The 20,224-nt window shown below is 37.2% G+C and overlaps 1 protein-coding gene across 1 annotated transcript in view; it reads left to right on the top strand.

Annotated features, from left to right (window-relative positions):
- The window catches only part of LOC127946054 (transcriptional activator GLI3), a 291,286-nt gene that overhangs the window by 268,168 nt on the left and 2,894 nt on the right, over nt 1-20,224 (top strand). Inside the window, exons 11-14 of the mRNA XM_052542339.1 lie at nt 15,842-15,991; nt 16,153-16,317; nt 16,780-17,073; nt 19,279-19,675. Of these exons, the coding sequence (XP_052398299.1) occupies nt 15,842-15,991; nt 16,153-16,317; nt 16,780-17,073; nt 19,279-19,675 (1,006 nt within the window). The remainder of the gene's footprint in view (nt 1-15,841; nt 15,992-16,152; nt 16,318-16,779; nt 17,074-19,278; nt 19,676-20,224) is intronic.

The raw sequence follows: 20,224 nt of genomic DNA, 5'->3' as shown, positions 1-20,224 counted from the left end.
AAAGTGGACTGAAAAGAAACTTTCCTTAAGTTCGATTTTAAATGAAAAAGTAAAGGGTGCACTTATAAGGAGCAGGTTTTTAACAGTGAGAGATATGGATGCTCCCACTTCTTTTTTCTTTAATTTGGAACGCAAAGCTGCTCAGGATAAGCAGATGTACAACCTGAAGGACAGTGCTGGGCCTATCACTTCTGATCTGGTGGAGATGCGCAGACTGGCTGTAGACTTTTACTCTACTCTTTTTGCTGCTGAAAACTGAAATGGACATGCTAGAAAAGAACTCCTACAGGATCTCCCTGTCCTAACTTCAGAGCAGAAGGAATTTGTGGAAAAGAGACTCACTTTTGATGAGGTTACTGCCTCAGTGATGGAACTCTCTTTAGGCCGTACACCCGGAATAGATGGTCTTCCTACTGAGTTCTATAGGAGCTTGTGGACTGTCATCGGGAATTACTTTTTTAAAGTTCTTCAGGAATCAGCTATTGAAGGAAGTCTCCCTAAGAGTTGCCAGCATGCAGTTTTAACTTTGCTTCCAAAAAAAAGGAGACTTAACTTTATTAAAGAATTGGAGGCCGGTGGCACTTCTATGCTCAGAGTATAAGATTCTCTCCAAATGCCTAGCCAAAAGATTAAATATTGTACTGCAACAAATCATACATAAGGACCAGTCTTACTGTGTAAAGGGTAGATCTATTACAGACGATTTGCATTTGGTGAGAGATCTTTTTGATTTTGCTTCTTTTAACAATGTTGATGTGGGGTTTTGTCATTGGATCAGGAAAAGGTTTTCGATTGGGTAGATCATGTCTACCTTTTTGAAACGCTTAAAGCCTTTGGTTTTGGGGATAATTTTATTTCACTGATAAGACTACTCTACTCTGAAGCTACATGTTTAATTAAAATGGCTGGTGGCCTTAGTGTTCCTATAATGGTTCAAAGGGGTATCAGACAAGGCTGTCCTCTTTCAGGGCAGCTGTATAGTATCATCATTGAACCTTTATTATGTAAACTAAGAAGAGAGTTAAGGCGTCTACAAATTAATACACTGATTCCTCAGTTGCCTGTTAAACTTTCTGCTTATGCAGATGATGTCACGGTTTTAATTAAAGACCCTAGAGATATTCAACATCTAGAAGAAAGTTTAAAATGTTACGGTAAAGCCTCCTCTGTGAAGGTTAACTGGGCCGAGAGTGAGGCTTTTTGGTGTGGAAAAGATAGTGATGGTCCCTTAATTCCCGGGGGGATGAAATGGGGAAGGGCAGGTTTAAAATATTTAGGTGTGTTCTTGGGAACTGATGAATATATGAAGCAAAATTGGGAAGGTCTATTGGAGAAAGTGTGTGCTCGGTTGTCTCACTGGCATTGGCTGCTACCCCAGCTGTCCTACAGGGGAAGAGTACTGGTTTATAATAATCTGGTTGCCTCATCTTTGTGGCACAGAATGATGGTGCTAGAGCCCACTGAAGACTTGGTAAGAGACATTCAGCGACTTTTTCTGGTCAGGACAACACTGGCTAAAAGCCTCAGTCCTCTTTCTGCCGAGAAAAGAGGGGGGGGGTCAGGGGCTCATCGACATTAGATCACGTATAAAGGCCTTCAGAGTCCAGACTGCTCAAAGGCTCAAAGTCAGTGTTAAAATCATGGACACTTTTAAAGATTTCTTTAGATTTAGGTGATTCTCATTTTCAGTGGCTAAAGGAAGAACCTTTGTTTTTCAACCCAGCACTTGAGTTGACTTTTTTTAAATCCCCTTTTCTGAGAAATGCTGCTCTTTCCACAAACATCACTAAAGTAAGACATCTAGCCTCCGAGGATGGCTGGTTGTCTGCAGAGACTTTGGCTCTTAAGCTTGGCATAAGATCTGTTCGAGTTACTCAGAGGCGTCTGATCGAAGTGCAGGAACGATTGCCGCAAAATTACAGTGTGTCCCTGGTTGTGCCTGTTGAGGAGGAAGTATTAACCTTCCCAGACCTGGAGGTTTCAGCGAAAAATGGTGAGTGGCAAGAAGTAGAAGGCAACATCCTGTGCTTTGCATCACCACAGTCAGGACATTTTAGGGCTGTTGGGAAGAAGCAACTGTATGAGATGTGTGTAAAGGCTCTTCACTGTCATACTCTGGAGAATGTGAAGGAGTTTAAGTGGTTGGACTTTTTTGGGCCAGGCTCTTCACCCAAATGTAGTTGGAGTACCTTGTACAAAAAAACCCCATTGAGAAACGGTCTGGAGACCTACAGTGGTGGATTGTGCATGGTATAATAGCTATGAACAGACACAGAGCACACATTGATTCACAGGTAGGGGAGGGTTGCCCTTTCTGTGGACAATCAGAAACAGTTTTTCATTTATTCTCTGATTGTGGAAGGCTTGTTCCTCTGTTTTGTTTTTTGGAGGAATGCTGCCGTAAGCTAGGGGAGGTTTTTACTAAAGTTTTCTTTATCTATGGTCCTAAATAGAAACATTCCAAAAGGGAGATCCATGTATTAGTAAATTTTGTTTTTGGCCAAGCAAAGTTGGCTATGTGGCTGTCACGCAAAAATATGATTGCTGGAATGAGGCAGACTGATGTTACTTTGGTTTTTAGAGGGTTGATAAAATCACGTTTAAAGGTTGAATTTGCATTTTACAATTTAACAATGGATATAGAGACCTTTAAATACAGGTGGGGTATTAATAACTGTATTTGTGAAGTTGACTGTGATGGATTTCTGAACATTTATTTATGATACAAATTATATGATTTTTAATGTTTTCCCTTGGGTTGTCTGTTTTTCAGATTGTTTGATTTTACCTAATTTATTTATTTATTTTTCATACCTGTAGAGTGTGTATTGATTATGGAAAAGTAACACGTTTTTAGTTTTTTGTGGTGATTAAAGAGATGTTAAAAGTCAAAAATTATCTCTCTCTCTCTCTCTCTCTCTCTCTCTCTCTCTCTCTCTCTCCTCCCTCTCTCTCTCTCTCTCTCTCTCTCTCTCTCCCCCCATATATATATATATATATATATATATATATATATATATGGGGTGCGATTTCCTGGGGGGTATTAATGTTTGAGGTCTTAATGGACCGCGTTTCAGTCATTATAAACATTGAAAGAAACATTCAAATATAGTAATAAAAACAGTTTTATTGAGACTTTGGCTGAATTAAAATGCAGTATGTGAGCATAAGGAGGCAATACAATACAACACACTTACGTCATAAATATGCTAATTAGCGCATGACGTCATCTAGCAACATTTAGCGACTTTTCAGGCGAGAGAATTTGGCAACACTGCATTGGAGCTGTGTGTCGAAACAAAGGAAGGCAGCATATTCAACATATTACTGAAGCGGGAATAAACATCACAATCTGATTATCTGTTTCTATGATGACAAGCAGAGTTAGTGAGAATGGCCAAAGTTACACATATGGTGTTTCACTCAATTGAGGCTAAAGCAAAGGTTTTTTGATTACTCACTCTTGCAGGGTGCCAACTCTCACACATCACGCCAGATGCGTGAGAGTTGGCAACCCTGCTCTTGAGCATCTGCCGTGAGTGATTTCAATGTTAAGCTAATGTAGAGGTCCTGTGGCGGGAATGAGGCATTTAGCGCGGTGCGGGCGGGTCCGGTTCACGCAAAAGAGGCAAATTGACTAGCACAGATAATACATCTGTCTTTTCTATCATTTCACTGATTTAATTCTTGCATGTTTTTTCATTGTGCTTGATCACAGTTCATATGTGTGGGGAAAGATAAGCTATTAGAGTAAAAATATTGCATTAGGCTGCTTCATGAGTTAATAAGATAAAAGATTTTACAATTCCTGCAAATGCAGTGATGAAATTCATGTTCTCATGATTTATTTTTATGAATTAAAATGTTTCAAACATCCCCCTCTGTTTTTTTTTCACAAATCGCACCCTGTGTATATATATATATATATATATATATATATATATATATATATATATATATATATATATATATATATATATATACACTGTATGTATATATAAGTGGTGGGCATAGATTAGCGCTCTCGCTCTCTCTCTGCCCTGTTAAATTGACAGGACTTAAAAACACATGCAAATGATAAACTTTCACTCTATGATGGTTAAGCTGTGCAATTAATCCACGAATCACATTCATCAAGGGCCGGAGAGCAGCTAGCCCGTACAGTTAATGAATAACAGATCAAATATGACAGCCTACATCACACATCCTGCAATGTTTCTATCGTGGATTCTTACACCGCGATATTGATGCTTAAACGACACATCGTGCAGCCCTAGTTCACGCGATTGTGCTCCGTCAGTGCATTCCAGGAGCAGTGCGTCTGCAGCAGTGCAGTGATTGTTTACGTACCGGGTAGCGGACTGCAAACGCTTCCTGTGTGAAAGCACAAGTATGAGTCTGTGCTGCTTCAGCACCACATACGAAACTCACAAGTACTGCATACACGGATTATGTTTGAAACAGGCGTGCGTTTGTCGAGGTTTCCATTGGGAAGCTTCTTTAAAAAAAAAAAATTCCCTGAAGGAATTTCGGCTTCAGCTGCATCCATGTCAGCACGTCACGTTTGATGTGGTTATTTCACAGTAGGTATACACACAGGTTCAAAGACTCGTTCTCGCCCCCTACAGTGCAATTCGGTTAGGCATACATCCGCGCTAAAATATCAAGGTGAAAGTAATCATAGCTCGCCTAGTATAGACCCAGCTCTCAACCCAACTTTGAAAATAGATTAACGGCGATATTTTTTTATCGGCCGATAAGAGTCTCCCATTAATGCAGCACGTTAATGCTGATAACATCCCACCACTACTAATATATATATATATATATATTCACCTTATTCCGCCCCGCCCACTTTTAATACTTCGCATTTCCGCATTTTGTCATCCGACTTAAGCTAAACCGATACGGCACGTCCGGTTACTAGTTTAGTAGTTGTAAGATTGTTTATAGCTAGCTATAACTGTGGCGAAATGACAAAGAACGTTATGTTATAAATTGGGAGCATGAGGAAAACGTCTTACGACGATCAAATGGTCTCAAATTGTCCCATCGATCATCGCTGTTAACGTTGGTAATGTTAGACGATATGAAGTGGCCAGAGTTAACCTATATGTTTAACTGCCCTGTCAGAACAAGTTGATGGAGCAGCAAGGAAATTTTTTTTCTTTTTAAATGTACTGAGGCTTTACATAGTGTTTACATAGTGAGACAGTCGTCTTTTTAAAATTGAACGTGCAACCAGCCAGTCGAGCAGTCTAAACCTCTCAGCATGGTGCTGGATAGTTTTGTGTGTGTGTGATGTTAACATACATGAAGTTATAAATGTTTAAACGTATATTAACGTGTTTGATGACCATCATCAGACTAAGTATTTTGTCTAATAACTTAATTGTACAGTGGAGTAAGGTAAGTGAACGTTTATCAGTTACACATTAGAAAAGGAGGCTGGAACTTGGAAGTGAAAAACGCTTTATATCCAGGTATGCATAATGATTAGGCAGATTTTATTTTACAGATAAAACAAGCCAACAAAAAGATTATATATCACTTATAAAAGATTAAATGCAAAATTAATAGTTAAGATTGGTGTGGTTTGGATTTGGTCAATTTTACCAAAAAATATGATCAGAAAATCAACTTGCCTCTTAATTCTGCACAGTGTATATGCAAAAGGTAAGGTAAAGGTAAGATTTGGTAGGTGTACATTAAGTCTAATCAATGAATAATGTAGGTAAATGTCAAGTGTAATAATAATAATGAATGATTATGAAATAAGACAACTGTAAAATCTTTGAAATGTATTTTAAGTTTGCCATGTTCTGTACAGGGCTGAGGGCCTGTAAGCTGCTCATCTGGGTTCCATCACAGCAAGTTACATGTGCCACACAATGAGCAATTCTGTGCCAAGACTGTAGCTAGACTACACACCTTTTATTTTAAGTGTATGCTTCCTCGTGTCAGATGGGTTTCAGGCAGGCGATCTGCTGCTTTCCACAAGATACTTGCAGCTTTGTAAATGAGCAGGAATGAGAATAATTAGGTTAAGGATAGGATATTAGGTAATTGAGATGGGATGTAGAGGATATGGGTGAAGACTAACTATATGAAATAAGTTGTTTTAAATCAGTTGTGTTAAACAAGAGACAGACTTGTGATTAGATTTTTAGAACATGGATAATTTTATATAAGTTGTATAAAATCATTTGTGATGTGTTGATCAGTGTTTGTTATTTTCAGGAAGCAAGAGACACCTCCTACTGACCATCCTATAAAATTTCAACATTTAATTTCCATATGTAATAAACCAAGATGGAATTAACTTGCAAACTTGACATGACTTATTCATTCAGATCAGAGATTAAAGATAAAAAAAAGAGACCAAATTAAGATAAATAAAAACTATTTACAGCAGGTAATGTCAGGTGACACTGTAAAGGTTCATAAAAATAACTTATTACAGCAGGTAACTTCTGGTGACATTGTAAAGGTTCATAGAAATAACTATCACAGCAGGTAACTTCTGGTGACTTTCAGCAAGATCAGGGGCATGTGGATCTGATCACCCTCACAGTTGTCCTCTGCATCACTGGTGGTCATCGGTACATCTGTAGAAATTATTAAGCTTTTTTAAATGAGGACTTACAATATATCATGAGTTAATTAATTAATATATGATGGGACCCGAACTTAGAACTGTGTGTGTGTGAGAGAGAGAGAGATGCATTAGAGACAAAACAGTATACACACTCTTAACTGTAGTGTTCAAACGTAGGTCAGTATCTGAATGAGAAATGTAGCTAGCTGGCCTGCTATCACCTGCAATCTCTGTAGCAGGAATAATGTGAGCTATTGTAATGTACTATAATATCTTGTACTACCGTAAATATTAAATAAATAGGTGGACAATGGTAATCATGGAAAATTCGTTGTACTTAGTTAACTCCCTGTTACTGATCTTAAATGTATTCATAGAACGGACTTCATAAATCTAACGTTAGGCGAGCAAACACATAGCTAGTTAAGTTAAGGTTAGCTTACCCGGATCTGACAACCTTTTCATCCCCGGTGTGACCTCTTTAACGGAACATCGTAGTCGAGCCATTTCTCGATGTAAGGGTGTTCGTCAGTCGCCCTCCTGTCCATGAAATGGTACGAACACACATAAGAGCGCTTGGTTGTTGGGTGCAATTGTTTTTTTAATACAATTGTTATGCAGCCCCTAACTGAGCATATAATACTTGATATATTTGCGTTCTGTTATCTATCCAGCCACTAGCTTAGGTACGTTACATCCGGTCCCTCAGCCAGAAGTAAGATTACAAAACGAGCGCAATGGCGGCACCGTTGTTGCCATGGAAAATAAGGTGAATATATATATGTGTGTGTGTGTGTAGAAACTAAACAAACTGAGACAGACTAAATCCAGAAGAACTGTGGCAATTTCTTCAAAATGCTTCAAGAAACCAGCAAAGCTACAGTACTGTGCAAAGTTTTAGGCACTTGTGTAAAAATGCTGTAAAGTGAGGATGCCGTCACAAATAACAAAAAATAATAAATAGATTTTATTAATTAACTTTTGTTAACCTAACTAAATTAAATCAACTTTTGGTGTGACCACACAATGTGTTAAAAAAGCTTTTGTCCTAGGTGCACTTGGGCATTGTTTTTCAGATAGCTTTGCAGGTAGGTTTCTTGAAGTGTTTTGGAGACATTGGCACAGTTCTTCAGGATTTAGTCTGTCCCAGTTTGTTCTGTTTCTGGTGAGATCAGATGGTCAGATGATCAGATTTCTTGTGTGGAGCACAGGCTGTTGTCAGACTCCTTGTGCAAACAAAAATCTCACTGGATTATTACAATTAATGGCAAACATTTTTTTGGAAATGTACTACTGACACACTACAGCAAAATATGGAAATAACTGACTTAAAACCATTTGTTGAAGGTGAAAATACTACTGGCCTAAGACTTTTGCACAGTATTGTGCATAAATATGATTTTATTCTATCCAAACTATCCATTAACAATTTTAAAAAGTAATACATTAAAGAAATAAATTATTTATATCAATATCCCATATTCCTCTAATTGTTTGAAATTATTTATTAGGATTAACCCCTTGAGATGTAACATTTATTTTTTTTTGTCATAACGTTTCCTTTTGTGAATGCCTGCTTATGCCCAATCTAAATATTAGTAAAATTTGTAAAAATACGGGTAAAAATACAGGATATTTTACGGGAAAATACTAAAACGGGAAGACAGGGGGAAAAGAGCTAAAATACGTGAGAAACCCGGAAAAAATGGGAGGGTTGACAGCTATGTTTCTGAGCCAAGTTGATTTTAAATGCAGCTTCCAAACGACCAAAAAAAAAAAAAAAAAAAAACAACAGAATAATATTTTTTATATATTTGATATAAACACACTGTTGTGATTAGATCGTTCAGTGCACAGCATCAGCTGCTAAATTCAAATCTGTGTTCGCTGGCTGGCGCTGAGCCAGAGACGTTCGTACAACGCTTCATGATAACCAATCAACGGTTCTGTTGCGCGAATGCAATGGCCAATCGGAGACGTGCAGAAGAGTCATCATGTAACGCTGTGTTTTTGTTCACTTGCTCGCTGACTGAATTATTTAGCGAATTCTTTCTTCAGAGAGAGAGATAAAAAAACTTTTAAAAAATCCTGATGTGAATAATGTAATGTAAAGTGCTTCAGTGATTGTAATGGTAGTTTTTGAGAGTGCCTGAACTCAGGCTAGACTGAATGAAAATGTTATTTGATAATGTAAATGTTCTTTACTCTCTGTAAAATGAAAGTGTTAAAATAAGTAACTTACAATATTGTTATTAAAATTTACATTAAATACAAATTCAGTCGTATTAAAAATATTTTATGGCATGATATGGCACTTAAGTTAAAAGTCGGGGTTTTATGTTAATAGATTACACTTCCTTTCCATTTATTGATCAAATAACAGTCTATAAAGGTGCAAAACGCGTTTACTTACACGTTTGAGAATCGAGATATTTCCTGATATATTAAGCATGTTTGGAATTGTTTTGAATAAAAAGGAAAAATAAATAAAACATAAGCCTATATAAGTTATACCGTGCTTTCATAGCATGACTCAGTTGTTTATTGTTTTGTATCAATATTTAAGGTGGACTTATTGATTAGGTGCAAGAGTAGTAGTGATGGTTAAAATAATAGATTGATAATGAAATAGTAGATTGTGCCTTGTTCCTAGATGGACAGAAACTGGAAAGTAATAGATCAGATGAGGAGATGGAGATAGAGGAAGAAAAAGAGGCAAATGTAGACGCACAAGTGACAGAAAGAGCAGGTAAGCAAGCCAGGAGACAGAGGCTGGTGAGAAAGAGGAAAATGTAGAGTTTTTTTTTTTTTTTTGTAGTTTTTACTATGACAGCTGTTCTTAATTATTCTGTAGAACAGAGAAGAAAAAGCCATCAGGTTGGGACAATTTAAGACATTTCAGTTTCTAATCCCAGAGCTATTATTCAGTGGAAATAATTTTTCTTTTTTTACTTTTAAACTTAAAATTGTCTCTTCTAATCTTTTTCTTTTTCAAAACTGCATCACAGCATTTGCTGCCGTATCAATACATAATCATCCATATCGATACGCATATCGGCAAGGAATGCATCACAATATATTGCTGTATTGCTATTTTGAACCGCGCTATTTAAAGCCTTGTTCAATGTGTCCCTTTTATACTTTGAGCACCTGCCCCTCCAAAGGTCTCTGCACGGCCCTGCAGCAGTGAACACACACACCCAGAGCAGTGGGCAACCATTCATAATTTTGCAATTGTGACGCACACAGATGTGCTTTACAGTCTTAAATGCATTCAGGAATAATTTGAAACATATTTCCAAAAGAAAACCAATAAGAGCGTTATCAGAAAGTTGTAACGTCTCTAGAACAGACATAAGTCAAAATAATCACTATAGTAAAGGTGTAACAAAATGTATAGACTTATGGCAAAAAATATATAAATAAATAAATCATGTGTCCAGGGACTTTTTTTTTTCTTTTTTGCCATGCACTGGTCATAGAGCTCATTAATTGTAGGGGTGCCTCAAATGTTGAAATAGATTTGTTATACATTATACAGGTTCACACGTAGGCTACTCCGTCTGCAGTGCATATACAGTAGGCATGTGTATACGGTCAGCAGTAAGAGCGCGTAAATGTAACGAGAAAGCACATTCAAATAATGCACAAGTGCTAATCTCTCTGTTCGCAAGCAGATTTCCTTTGCTCTTTCACAAAACCAGACCAAATTGTGCTATAAAGCAATTTAGACATCGTGCACGCTGAAATCGTGAGTTTATGAGAAATTAACAGAAAATAACTGGCACCGCACAGCAAAACAGGAAAACCAGATCCAGGCAGAGCTCAGCAGCGGTAGACAGTCAGTGGAGCAAGCAGTCAGAAGGGAACATGTTGACAGCACAATGTCAATTATGTGATAATATGAAGTCTGTTAACGCCTGTTAAAACAGGCCAGAGATGCTGAAGACAGACTACAGAGATGCTGAAGACAGACTACTGTAGCAGGCAGATCACTGTTCATGATGCAAGAACTATTGGAAGAAAATCCTCAATATTGATTTGGGGGTTTATATGAATGTGTTTCTGAGGGAAGCTGACTGTCTTCTGAAAAGTTTGCATGGTATAGTTTCACAAAGCTTCAAATTGGGTTATTATTAAATTCAATTATTTGTATGATTATTATTATATAACTAAATGATATAAATATATGGATTGTATAAATAAAATTAAATAACTAATTACAGATTTTGGTTAAATAAAGATGCCACTCTTTATTTATTTTATTATTTTTATTTTTAGGAAGCAAATCAAAGAAGAAAAAAAACAATTCTACTGTTTCTAATATTCTGAATGTTGCTCGAAAACAAAATATATTGTGTCCAGCAGGAAAAAGTTTTTTTTATTTTTTTACCCAATAATTAAAAAACAAAAAAAATATAAAGAGCTGTAACAACAATACCGTGATACCGTGATATTTTTGCTTAAGGTTATCATACTGTCAAAATCTCATACCGGCCCATGCCTACCTTTGGATTACAAGTCCGAATCTCTAACCATTAGTCCACGACTTCCCACATAAACATAAAGCAAAAAATAAAACACAAATTAAAAATATATCCATAAACAACACTAAACACACACACACACACAAAAAAAAAAAAAAAGGATTTCCATATAAAAGGGGGGTTGGATTTCCATATATCGAAGCAATATAAGACCACTCCCCATATCCTAAAAGCTCAATAAGATTTTTGGGATGGAGAAAAAATAATAAAAATGTAAGATTCCAAACATTCTTATTAAATGTCTTATCAAACTTTTATTTAGATTTACTAACCTACACCCTTGAGGTGCTAGCAGTTATATAAATATTGTTCAATTGTGTTCTAAAATATAGTGGCTCAGTGATGTCAGTGTATTTTTCCCTACATAGCACAGTGTAAATTTAGGTTGGAATATAGGTTTTATTTGTTTAGAATTTTTTTTATTTATTTATTATTATTAATTTATTTTATGCCGGTGTGCTTTTTCAGCTATATGAAACATGCTCACATCATGACGCAAGGCACATTTTTAGCACTCTTGATTAGATAAACATCAAATCTCTGCAATTTAGCGCACGTATCTACACTACACAGTCAGCATAAACCAGCCGGGTGTCAATTTGTGCTAATTTATTTAATTATTTCCCCTTTTTTCTTTATTTCTATTTTACTTTTTCCCTTGTATTTTCAAACACCATGACCCTTATACCCCAACTACAGGTGCCTAAGTTCTCTCCCATTCTTTCTAATTTTTTTTTTTTTTTACATATTTAGACCTATATCCTTTTGCCCCTCCAGAGTTCATTTGTACTCTTACTTGCTGTTTGACAAGATTTAATTTCAAATCCTCTCTCAGACTCTGTCTCTCCCTCCACCCTCATTTTGGTTCTGACTGATGGTGGCGCTGTGGGGTGGTCTATGTCTTTGTGTGCGTATGGTAAGAATGGCATATTTAAGCTACTCCGTGCTCCTCCCTGTGCTGGGGGAGATAAACTAGGGCTGAGTGCGAATCTGGCTGCTGGCAAGGACCCTTTAATTGGCAAAATGTAGATTTTTTTTTTTTTTTTTTTTCTCAGGCAAAGGATTAGACACCTTATCTGTCTGGAGTATCTTGCACAGAGATGAAAAGGCTGCACTCAATTACTCATGCCAATTTACTCCCCCCATGCACATTACTATTGTTACTCTCTCATACTCGCTCTCCCTCTTGCGCTCCATCTTTTTATGCCTTTTGTCAGCTTTTTTCATTGCACTTTGGCAACTGACGTGAGAAAAGGGAGCATGATTTATAAGTGTGCATTTGATAATGCTAAACGCTGCTGAAGATCCCGGAGCTTTGTTAAATTGGTGTGAAAACAGGCACTTGTCATGCGTGGCTGCATTTTAATGGTGCAGGGCATGGCCTAGAAAAACTAGCTAGATAAGAAAACAATACAGATGAATTTAAGAGGACTGCAAATTAGGGCAGTCATGCATGTGTGTACTATGATGAAAAGCTCTGTATGTAATCTGAAAATATTCCACTTCACACAGTCAATTTTGCTCAACAGTAAGGTATGAAAACAAAATATCTGGAGTTATGCCCCAGTGTGTATGTGTTTGTATTTGCATGCAACAAACAAATAAATGTAAGCATCTTTGTTCCTTCCTATGAATCTGGGAGTCCCAGCGGTTGCTCTCGTTCTTTACCGTGGCAAGCCGGAGATTAATAGATCTCTCCTCGGAGCCACGAGCATAGCATCAGCACCTGTTAGTCTATTTCTCTCGGCCATAGCCACGCTCACTTACAACCATGTCATCATCCACTCAATAACCATTGTCATTACATCAGGCCATCAGGGCATTAGTGTCACCCCCCTCCCAACACTTCCCTCTCTTCCTTTTCACTCCTTTTATCAGTATGGCCAGGTCATGCATCACGCACGACACCATTAAGCTCATTTGTACAAGTGAGTGTACCAGCATTCAGGGATGTGTTGCAATTTCTCTCTGCCGGTTTCTCCACATTATTGACCGACAGAGCCGGCAGACAGATCACACAGGAAATCCTTCTCATAGTGAGGTATAGGGATGATGAAAGAGAAGTTTTAAATCGAGTGTTGACAAATATTCATTAATCCAAGGCAATGTACTCAAGTTTGGGGTTTTTATTTGCTTTTTTTAGATTGTGATTTTTCAAAAAATGTAGCAGAACATTGTAAAGATCATATGCTACTATTAGACATTTTATCTAATTTAATAACTTTCATCTACTGAAAAAAAATAATTATATATATATATATATATATATATATATATATATATATATATATATATATATATATATATATATATATATATTTTTTTTTTTTTTTTTTCTTTTTTATGCAAAGTAATCTGGTGTCCTTATAGAAGTGGGAATTTTGTCAGTCTCAATACACTCGTTTAAATGGATAAAAATACATGTTGATTGGTCCTGTGTTCATGCACACTATTTAGTGATACTTTAAAAGGCTATGTCTTTGGCTGTATACACACTAAGCATTTCAAAACTGAAATAAACACTGGCCTTATAAAGTAGTTCTATACACCATGTTTTATGGGAGAAATTAATTAAACGGTAATACAAACTGAAATCTGTGCAGTTGCTTTCAATTAAGAACATTTTCATGGTGTTCCTTTGCTGTAAAATCAACCCAGACGTGTGACTTTTTGTCTAAAAGGAATTTATGAATGACAGTCTGACTTTGACTTCTAGTGATGCAGAAGTGCAAAAATAGAGTGTGTGCCTACACATTCACTCGCACACACACAAATGTGCATGTTCCTCTCCTAAACTCTGTGAAAGTTTGGCTGCAACTGCAGCGAGGTGACAGGGAGGACTGTGATGCTTTTTTGTGTCATGAAGAGGAATAGAGGATGAGCTCTGCTCTCTGTCTATGCTGCCACCTCTCACTCTTTTTTAGAAGCTGTTTTATTCTGCCTTTTCTTGGCCTTCCTGCTGTCACTCTGGTCTGTCCCCTCTTCTGCTCTGTATGTGAGGAGAGTCAACTCACTGACAATCTTTCTTTTTCTGTTTTGTTTTTTGGTTTTTCTGTCTGTCTTTCTCACATATATTTTTCCCTGTCTTCCATCCAAGATTTTCTGTCTCTTGCGAAGATGCTCCATTCCTTTGGAATTCATTAATCCAGCTCACTTATGTTCAGGATATTGTGTCTGTCCCTTAGAAATCAAATGGCCCCGGGACAGGAAAAGCACTCATAAGTGCTGCACAATGTTGTCTTTGTGTGGATGGCAGATGTTGACCTCATCTGCTCAGTTTGCATGAAAATGTGTTTTTTTCTTTGAAACCTTCAGCTTTTCACAACTCTCTCTCTCTCTCTCTCTCTCTCTCTCTCTCTCTCTCTCTGTGTGTGTGTGTGTGTGTGTCACAAAGATGGCCAGAAAAATTAGAAGGACCTAAACAGAGACAGCATGTTGAGAGAAAGATAGGATAAATGCAACAGGGAACTGATGGCTTGAAGGAGAGAAAAATAGAAAATTAAAGAGAAAGAGAGGAAGTACTGGGGTTTAGTTAAGCCAGGGGTGACAGTATCAAAAAGAGTGGTGAATAGAGGTGCTAGGCTGCAGGTGGAAAGCTCTGGCATTAGAGATGCTTTCACTAAACTTTCGACATCTTTCACCCCCAAATGCATTTTTTCACCCCCACTCTTGCTCCACCCCTCCCGAAGGCTTAGGTTGAAAGTTGCCACAGTAGCACAACTGTCAGCACTTGTCATGGCAAGGCCAAAGGCCTGTTGTGATGGAAGGTGACAGGATTTTATTTGAAATCCCTTTAAATCAGACACTGAGACTCACAAATCATGCTCACTCACAACAGACTGAGCAGATGAGAGAGAGAAGAAAGAGAAGAAAGACTAGAAAAGGACATTGAAAGGTGACAAATGAGAAAGAATAACTGTGTGAGGAGAAGCAGCGGGTTGTAATTGTCTGGTAAATCACAATGACATAAAAATTCACAATTATCAAAACCATGGTCAAATTTTTTTGCATTGTTTCATAATTGCCTTTTTAACATATGATTTTGATTTTTTATGTCATAATTATGATTTAGTATGTTATGATTTTGATTTTTTTGGTTTATAATTTTGACTTCTGACTATTTTAGATGTTTTGTTGCTATTTCCAATGTATTATCGTACTGTATGACTTAGTATGCTATTATTTCAGATTTTTGTCCTAATTATTTTTTATCAAAGCATGATTTTTATTATGATTATGTGGCAGAAATACAAACTGTATGTAACTGTATGTACACTTTGAAGATAAAGACAGACTTCTTTCGATTTTAAACAGGAATTTCAATTTTGATCCAGTCGGTTCTGTAAGTTCCCTTAAAGTGCTGGTGCTGACAAGTAGACAAGACACTTTAACTTTGGACATCCTCCTTAGTGTAAACCCTGGTTTTATAATGTTGAATTTCTACCATAAGTTCAGATATTACATAGATATTATTAATGTGTTAATGTCTGGGGTGAAACATTTAGCTGCAGTAGACTTGCAGTGCTTGCTGTGGTTAAGCAGTTGATGAGCAGTTGTTTAAGGCTCAATTTTGTGATCCTGAGGCCCTCTAGTGGCACAATAATGCAATTGAATATTTCACATAAAGTATAATTGTCTTCTGCCATATATCATGTTATTCATTAACATGAACGTTGACCTTCTCTTCCTCTCACAGCACATAAATAATGATCACATCCATGGAGAAAAGAAGGAGTTTGTGTGTCGCTGGGAAGAATGTTCAAGAGAGCAGAAACCCTTTAAAGCCCAGTACATGCTGGTAGTGCACATGCGCAGACATACAGGAGAGAAGCCTCATAAATGCACGGTGAGAATTATAATAAATACATATGGTGTTTTTGTGTTTAGACATTCGTTTCAGTAGGTAGGACAAATTTTGATGTGGGCTTACCTGAGAAACTACCTGTTTCAACAGCCTGGGTCTGTCTAGAACAAATCAATATAATTTTGTGTCCTTTTCTCTCTCAGTTTGAAGGCTGTTCGAAGGCCTACTCCAGACTGGAGAACCTGAAGACACATTTGCGCTCACACACAGGAGAGAAACCGTATGTGTGTGAACATGAAGGCTGCAACAAAGCCTTTTCCAATGCATCAGACCGAGCCAAACACCAGAATCGCACACATTCCAATGAGGTAATTTACATACATGAATATACCAAGTATTAAACAAGGTACTTTGTTTCTAACACACTCAGGTTTGGACATGAAGAGATTATAGTCATTAAATCAAAATGTACCTTATTTACTTTATTATAACATGTTCCTGGTCTAATCTTGAACGATTCAACTGTGCACATCATTACAACAGGAAAAACAACATTTTTATTAAAGTATAATTTTCTTCTAAAATATGATGGCATGTTTCACCTCTATATCTTTCAGCCCTTTCAAATTCCTGTCATATAGCAATCATGTGCAGCTAGCTATTTTTCTTCTTTCCTAATTTTATTGTTGAATATTATTTTCATTCAGAATGCATCAAATGTTTATATTGGGTTGCAACTACCATTCATGTTGACTTTAAGTTGGTAACATAGTTAGAAAATATTTATTTATATAACATTCCAATGCTCCCTCTCCTTTTATTTTTCTCAGAAACCCTATGTGTGTAAAATCCCTGGTTGCACTAAACGATACACTGATCCCAGCTCTTTACGGAAACATGTTAAGACTGTACATGGTCCTGAAGCACATGTTACCAAGAAACAGCGTGGAGATGCATACCCGCGTCCCCCACCTCAGCCCCGAGAACCTGGAGGAAATGGACAAGGTCAGTCACCAGGACAGCTGCCTCTCAGAGCGATCACTGACCAAAGGGAGTATAACCATGCTGCCTCAAAACAGGACGAATGTCTACAAGTCAAGTCAATCAAAACAGAGAAGCCCATGGTAAGCCTCCTTCCATTAAAAAAAAAAACAAAACGCAAAAAAAAAAAAAAAAAAAATGCTATGCTAAAGTTTCAACTCCATAAATAACTAAACTTTTAAAAAACCTAACCTTTTATGTCTTTTGTCTTACTAATGTTTACCCTTTCCTTTGCTGTTTTCATAACTGCTCAGCTAATACATCCAGCTACATCTTGCCATGCAGGTTCAAATTAATAACTGAATCTTTTTTTGTCCACTACCACATGCACTGCTTTTCCTCTCTTACTAAGAACAGTGGGTGATAAGGTGAGAATGGTGATGTCATTATAGGTCTGATCTTTTCTCTCTTTTCACTACTCATTTTGTCCTTTCAATTCTGGGCCATCTGGAACAATTATTCAGGCAATGGTCAACAGAATCATGGCATCTCTTACATTATTATAAGTAATGTTTTATATATATATATATATATATATATATATATATATATATATATATATATATACACACACAAACACACACAGGTCCTTCTAAAAAAAATAGCATATTGTGATAAAGTTCATTATTTTCCATAATGTAATGATACAAATTAAATTTATATTTTAGATTCATTGCACACCAACTGAAATATTTCAGGCCTTTTATTGTTTTAATACTGATGATTTTGGCATACAGCTCATGAAAACCCAAAATTCCTATCTAAAAAAAAAATTATCATATCATGAAAAGGTTCTCTAAACGTGCTATTAACCTAATCATCTGAATCTACTAATTAAAGGGTTAGTTTGCCCAAAAATGAAAATTATGTCATTAATAACTCACCCTTATGCTGTTCCAAACATGTAAGGCCTCCTTTTATCTTCGGAACACAGTTTAAGATATTTTAGATTTAGTCCGAGAGCCCTCAGTCCCTCCATTGAAGCTGTGTGTACGGTATACTGTCCATGTCCAGAAAGGTAATAAAAACATCATCAAAGTCATCCATGTGACATCAGAGGGTCCGTTGGAATTTTTTGAAGCATACATTTTGGTCCAAAAATAGCAAAACTTTAGACAACTTTATTCAGCATTGTCTTCTCTTCCGTGTCTGTTGTGAGAAAGAGTTCAAATCAAAGCAGTCTGGATATCCGGTTCGCGAACTAATCATTCAGTTCACCAAATCGAACTGAATCGTTTTAAACTGTTCGCATCTCTAATACGCATTAATCAACAAATGACTTAAGATGTTAACTTTTTTTAATGTGGCTGACACTCCCTCTGAGTTCAAACAAACCAATATCCCGGAGTAATGCATGCACTCAAACAGTACACTGACTGAACTGCTGTGAAGAGAGAACTGAAGATGAACACCGAGCCGAGCCAGATAACGAACAAAACATTGACTCGTTCACGAGTCAAGAACCGTTAAAAAAGAAAAGTGTTTAAAAACACTTTTCTTTTATTGGTCGGATGAAATATGCTAATTTTTTGAGATAGGAAGTTTGGGTTTTCATGAGCTGTATGCCAAAACCATCAGTATTAAAACAATAAAAGACCTGAAATATTTCATTTGGTGTGCAATGAATCTAAAATATATTAAAGTTAAATTTTTATCATTACATTATGGAAAATAATGAACTTTATCACAATATGCTAATTTTTTGAGAAGGACCTGTATATTCAGCATGGTGCATCCTTTTTGTCACAATAAATATTGTTGACTATAGTCCCATGAGTATTATATCAGCTTGCATGATAAAGCTAGTAACTGTATGTGTATTTGGATCTGCAACTTGGTTTTAAATCGGTGAGCTGTGCCTGCACTTGTGGTTTCATTGTGTTTTGCTTCATTCTTTAAGTCTATGTTGAGAAAGCAGCTCATTGTAATCATAATCAAGAAAGATACTACTCCACTACTAACAAGACAGCTCATTCTATTGCAGCCGTTATCAAATTGCAGCATAGACAACAACCTAATTAGGACCCAATAACTCTAAAGGGAGACAATTGCCCATATGGCCTGTTTTCTTAAAATAGGGCAAACAAGCTTACCTCTACTTACACTGTTGGTTATTTAGTTCTGGTATTGCCAGCTGCTGAGCACGAGTAAACCAGTTTGCATTCATCCATTTCCACTGTAAAACGTGTGCCAGAAGATCAGGATTGTTATTTTTAAATATTTCTAAATAAATATATTAAATAACATTTAAAACAAATGTTCTCTCCTCTCCTCTCCTCCCCTCTAAGACGTCTGAGCCAAGCACTGGCAGTCAGTCTTCATGCAGCTGTGACCAGTCCATCAGCGGCCCCCATATCGGCCGTGGAGTCCAGCTTGCTGTGAACAGCATTGGGCTTGCGGGGGAGGAGGCAGTTCTTAAGGACCAGGAAAATGAAAAGGAGGATGAGGAAGGAGAGGGAGAGGAGGAGGATTCTCCCATTATGGACTCTACAGTATCCACTGTAACAACCATGTCAGCAACACTAGCTTTGCAGACTCGCCGAAGTGTAGGACGGCCCCTACGCTGGATGGAGCATGTTAAGATGGAGAGGTTAAGGCAGGTGAATGGAGCTGTGGCTAGGTTAGGACATGTGTCCCCAACACTGCCCCCTAAAGGCCAGGCCCTACCTGCCCTCCTAGGAAAGGGTAAGTCTGAGGGTGTAATCACACCAGGCAGTCTGAACCGTACCTAAGCATATTTGACCCCCAAAGTCCAGTTCATTTGACTAGTGTTCCTTGGCCTGCTTGTAGAGGTGGGCTTGATTCATATTTTATGAGCACTAACAATGACAAATTATGAAACTCGAGACACATAATGTCAATTATACAACTGTTCCATTTTACCAATATCTCTTAACCAATCTATCAACCAGGATCTTTTAAACAACATATTATACATGTGAGTGGACCATGTGTCACTGCACCCTAAATGGCTCAAAGTAATAAGACACAGAGTATACATTACGATGTATTCTTTGATGCTGAGTGAGAGCGCTTTCAGTCCAGTTTTCTTAAAAATTGTTGCATCATAAAGACCTACTCAGGCCTGGAAAGTGCAATATGAATGCAGGCTAGCAGGGGAGTGGAGAGGGGGTACAATCATGTTTGGGCATGGTACAAAACATTTAGTTTAATTTTTGGATGAACTTACCCATTAATTACTAATTATGACTATAATGGCATCATAATGATAAC

This window comes from Carassius gibelio, chromosome A24, assembly GCF_023724105.1.
Source record: "Carassius gibelio isolate Cgi1373 ecotype wild population from Czech Republic chromosome A24, carGib1.2-hapl.c, whole genome shotgun sequence".
In the NCBI taxonomy this organism is placed as follows: domain Eukaryota; kingdom Metazoa; phylum Chordata; class Actinopteri; order Cypriniformes; family Cyprinidae; genus Carassius; species Carassius gibelio.
Note: the sequence above shows the minus strand (reverse complement) of the source record. Positions and strands in the feature narration are given on the sequence as shown.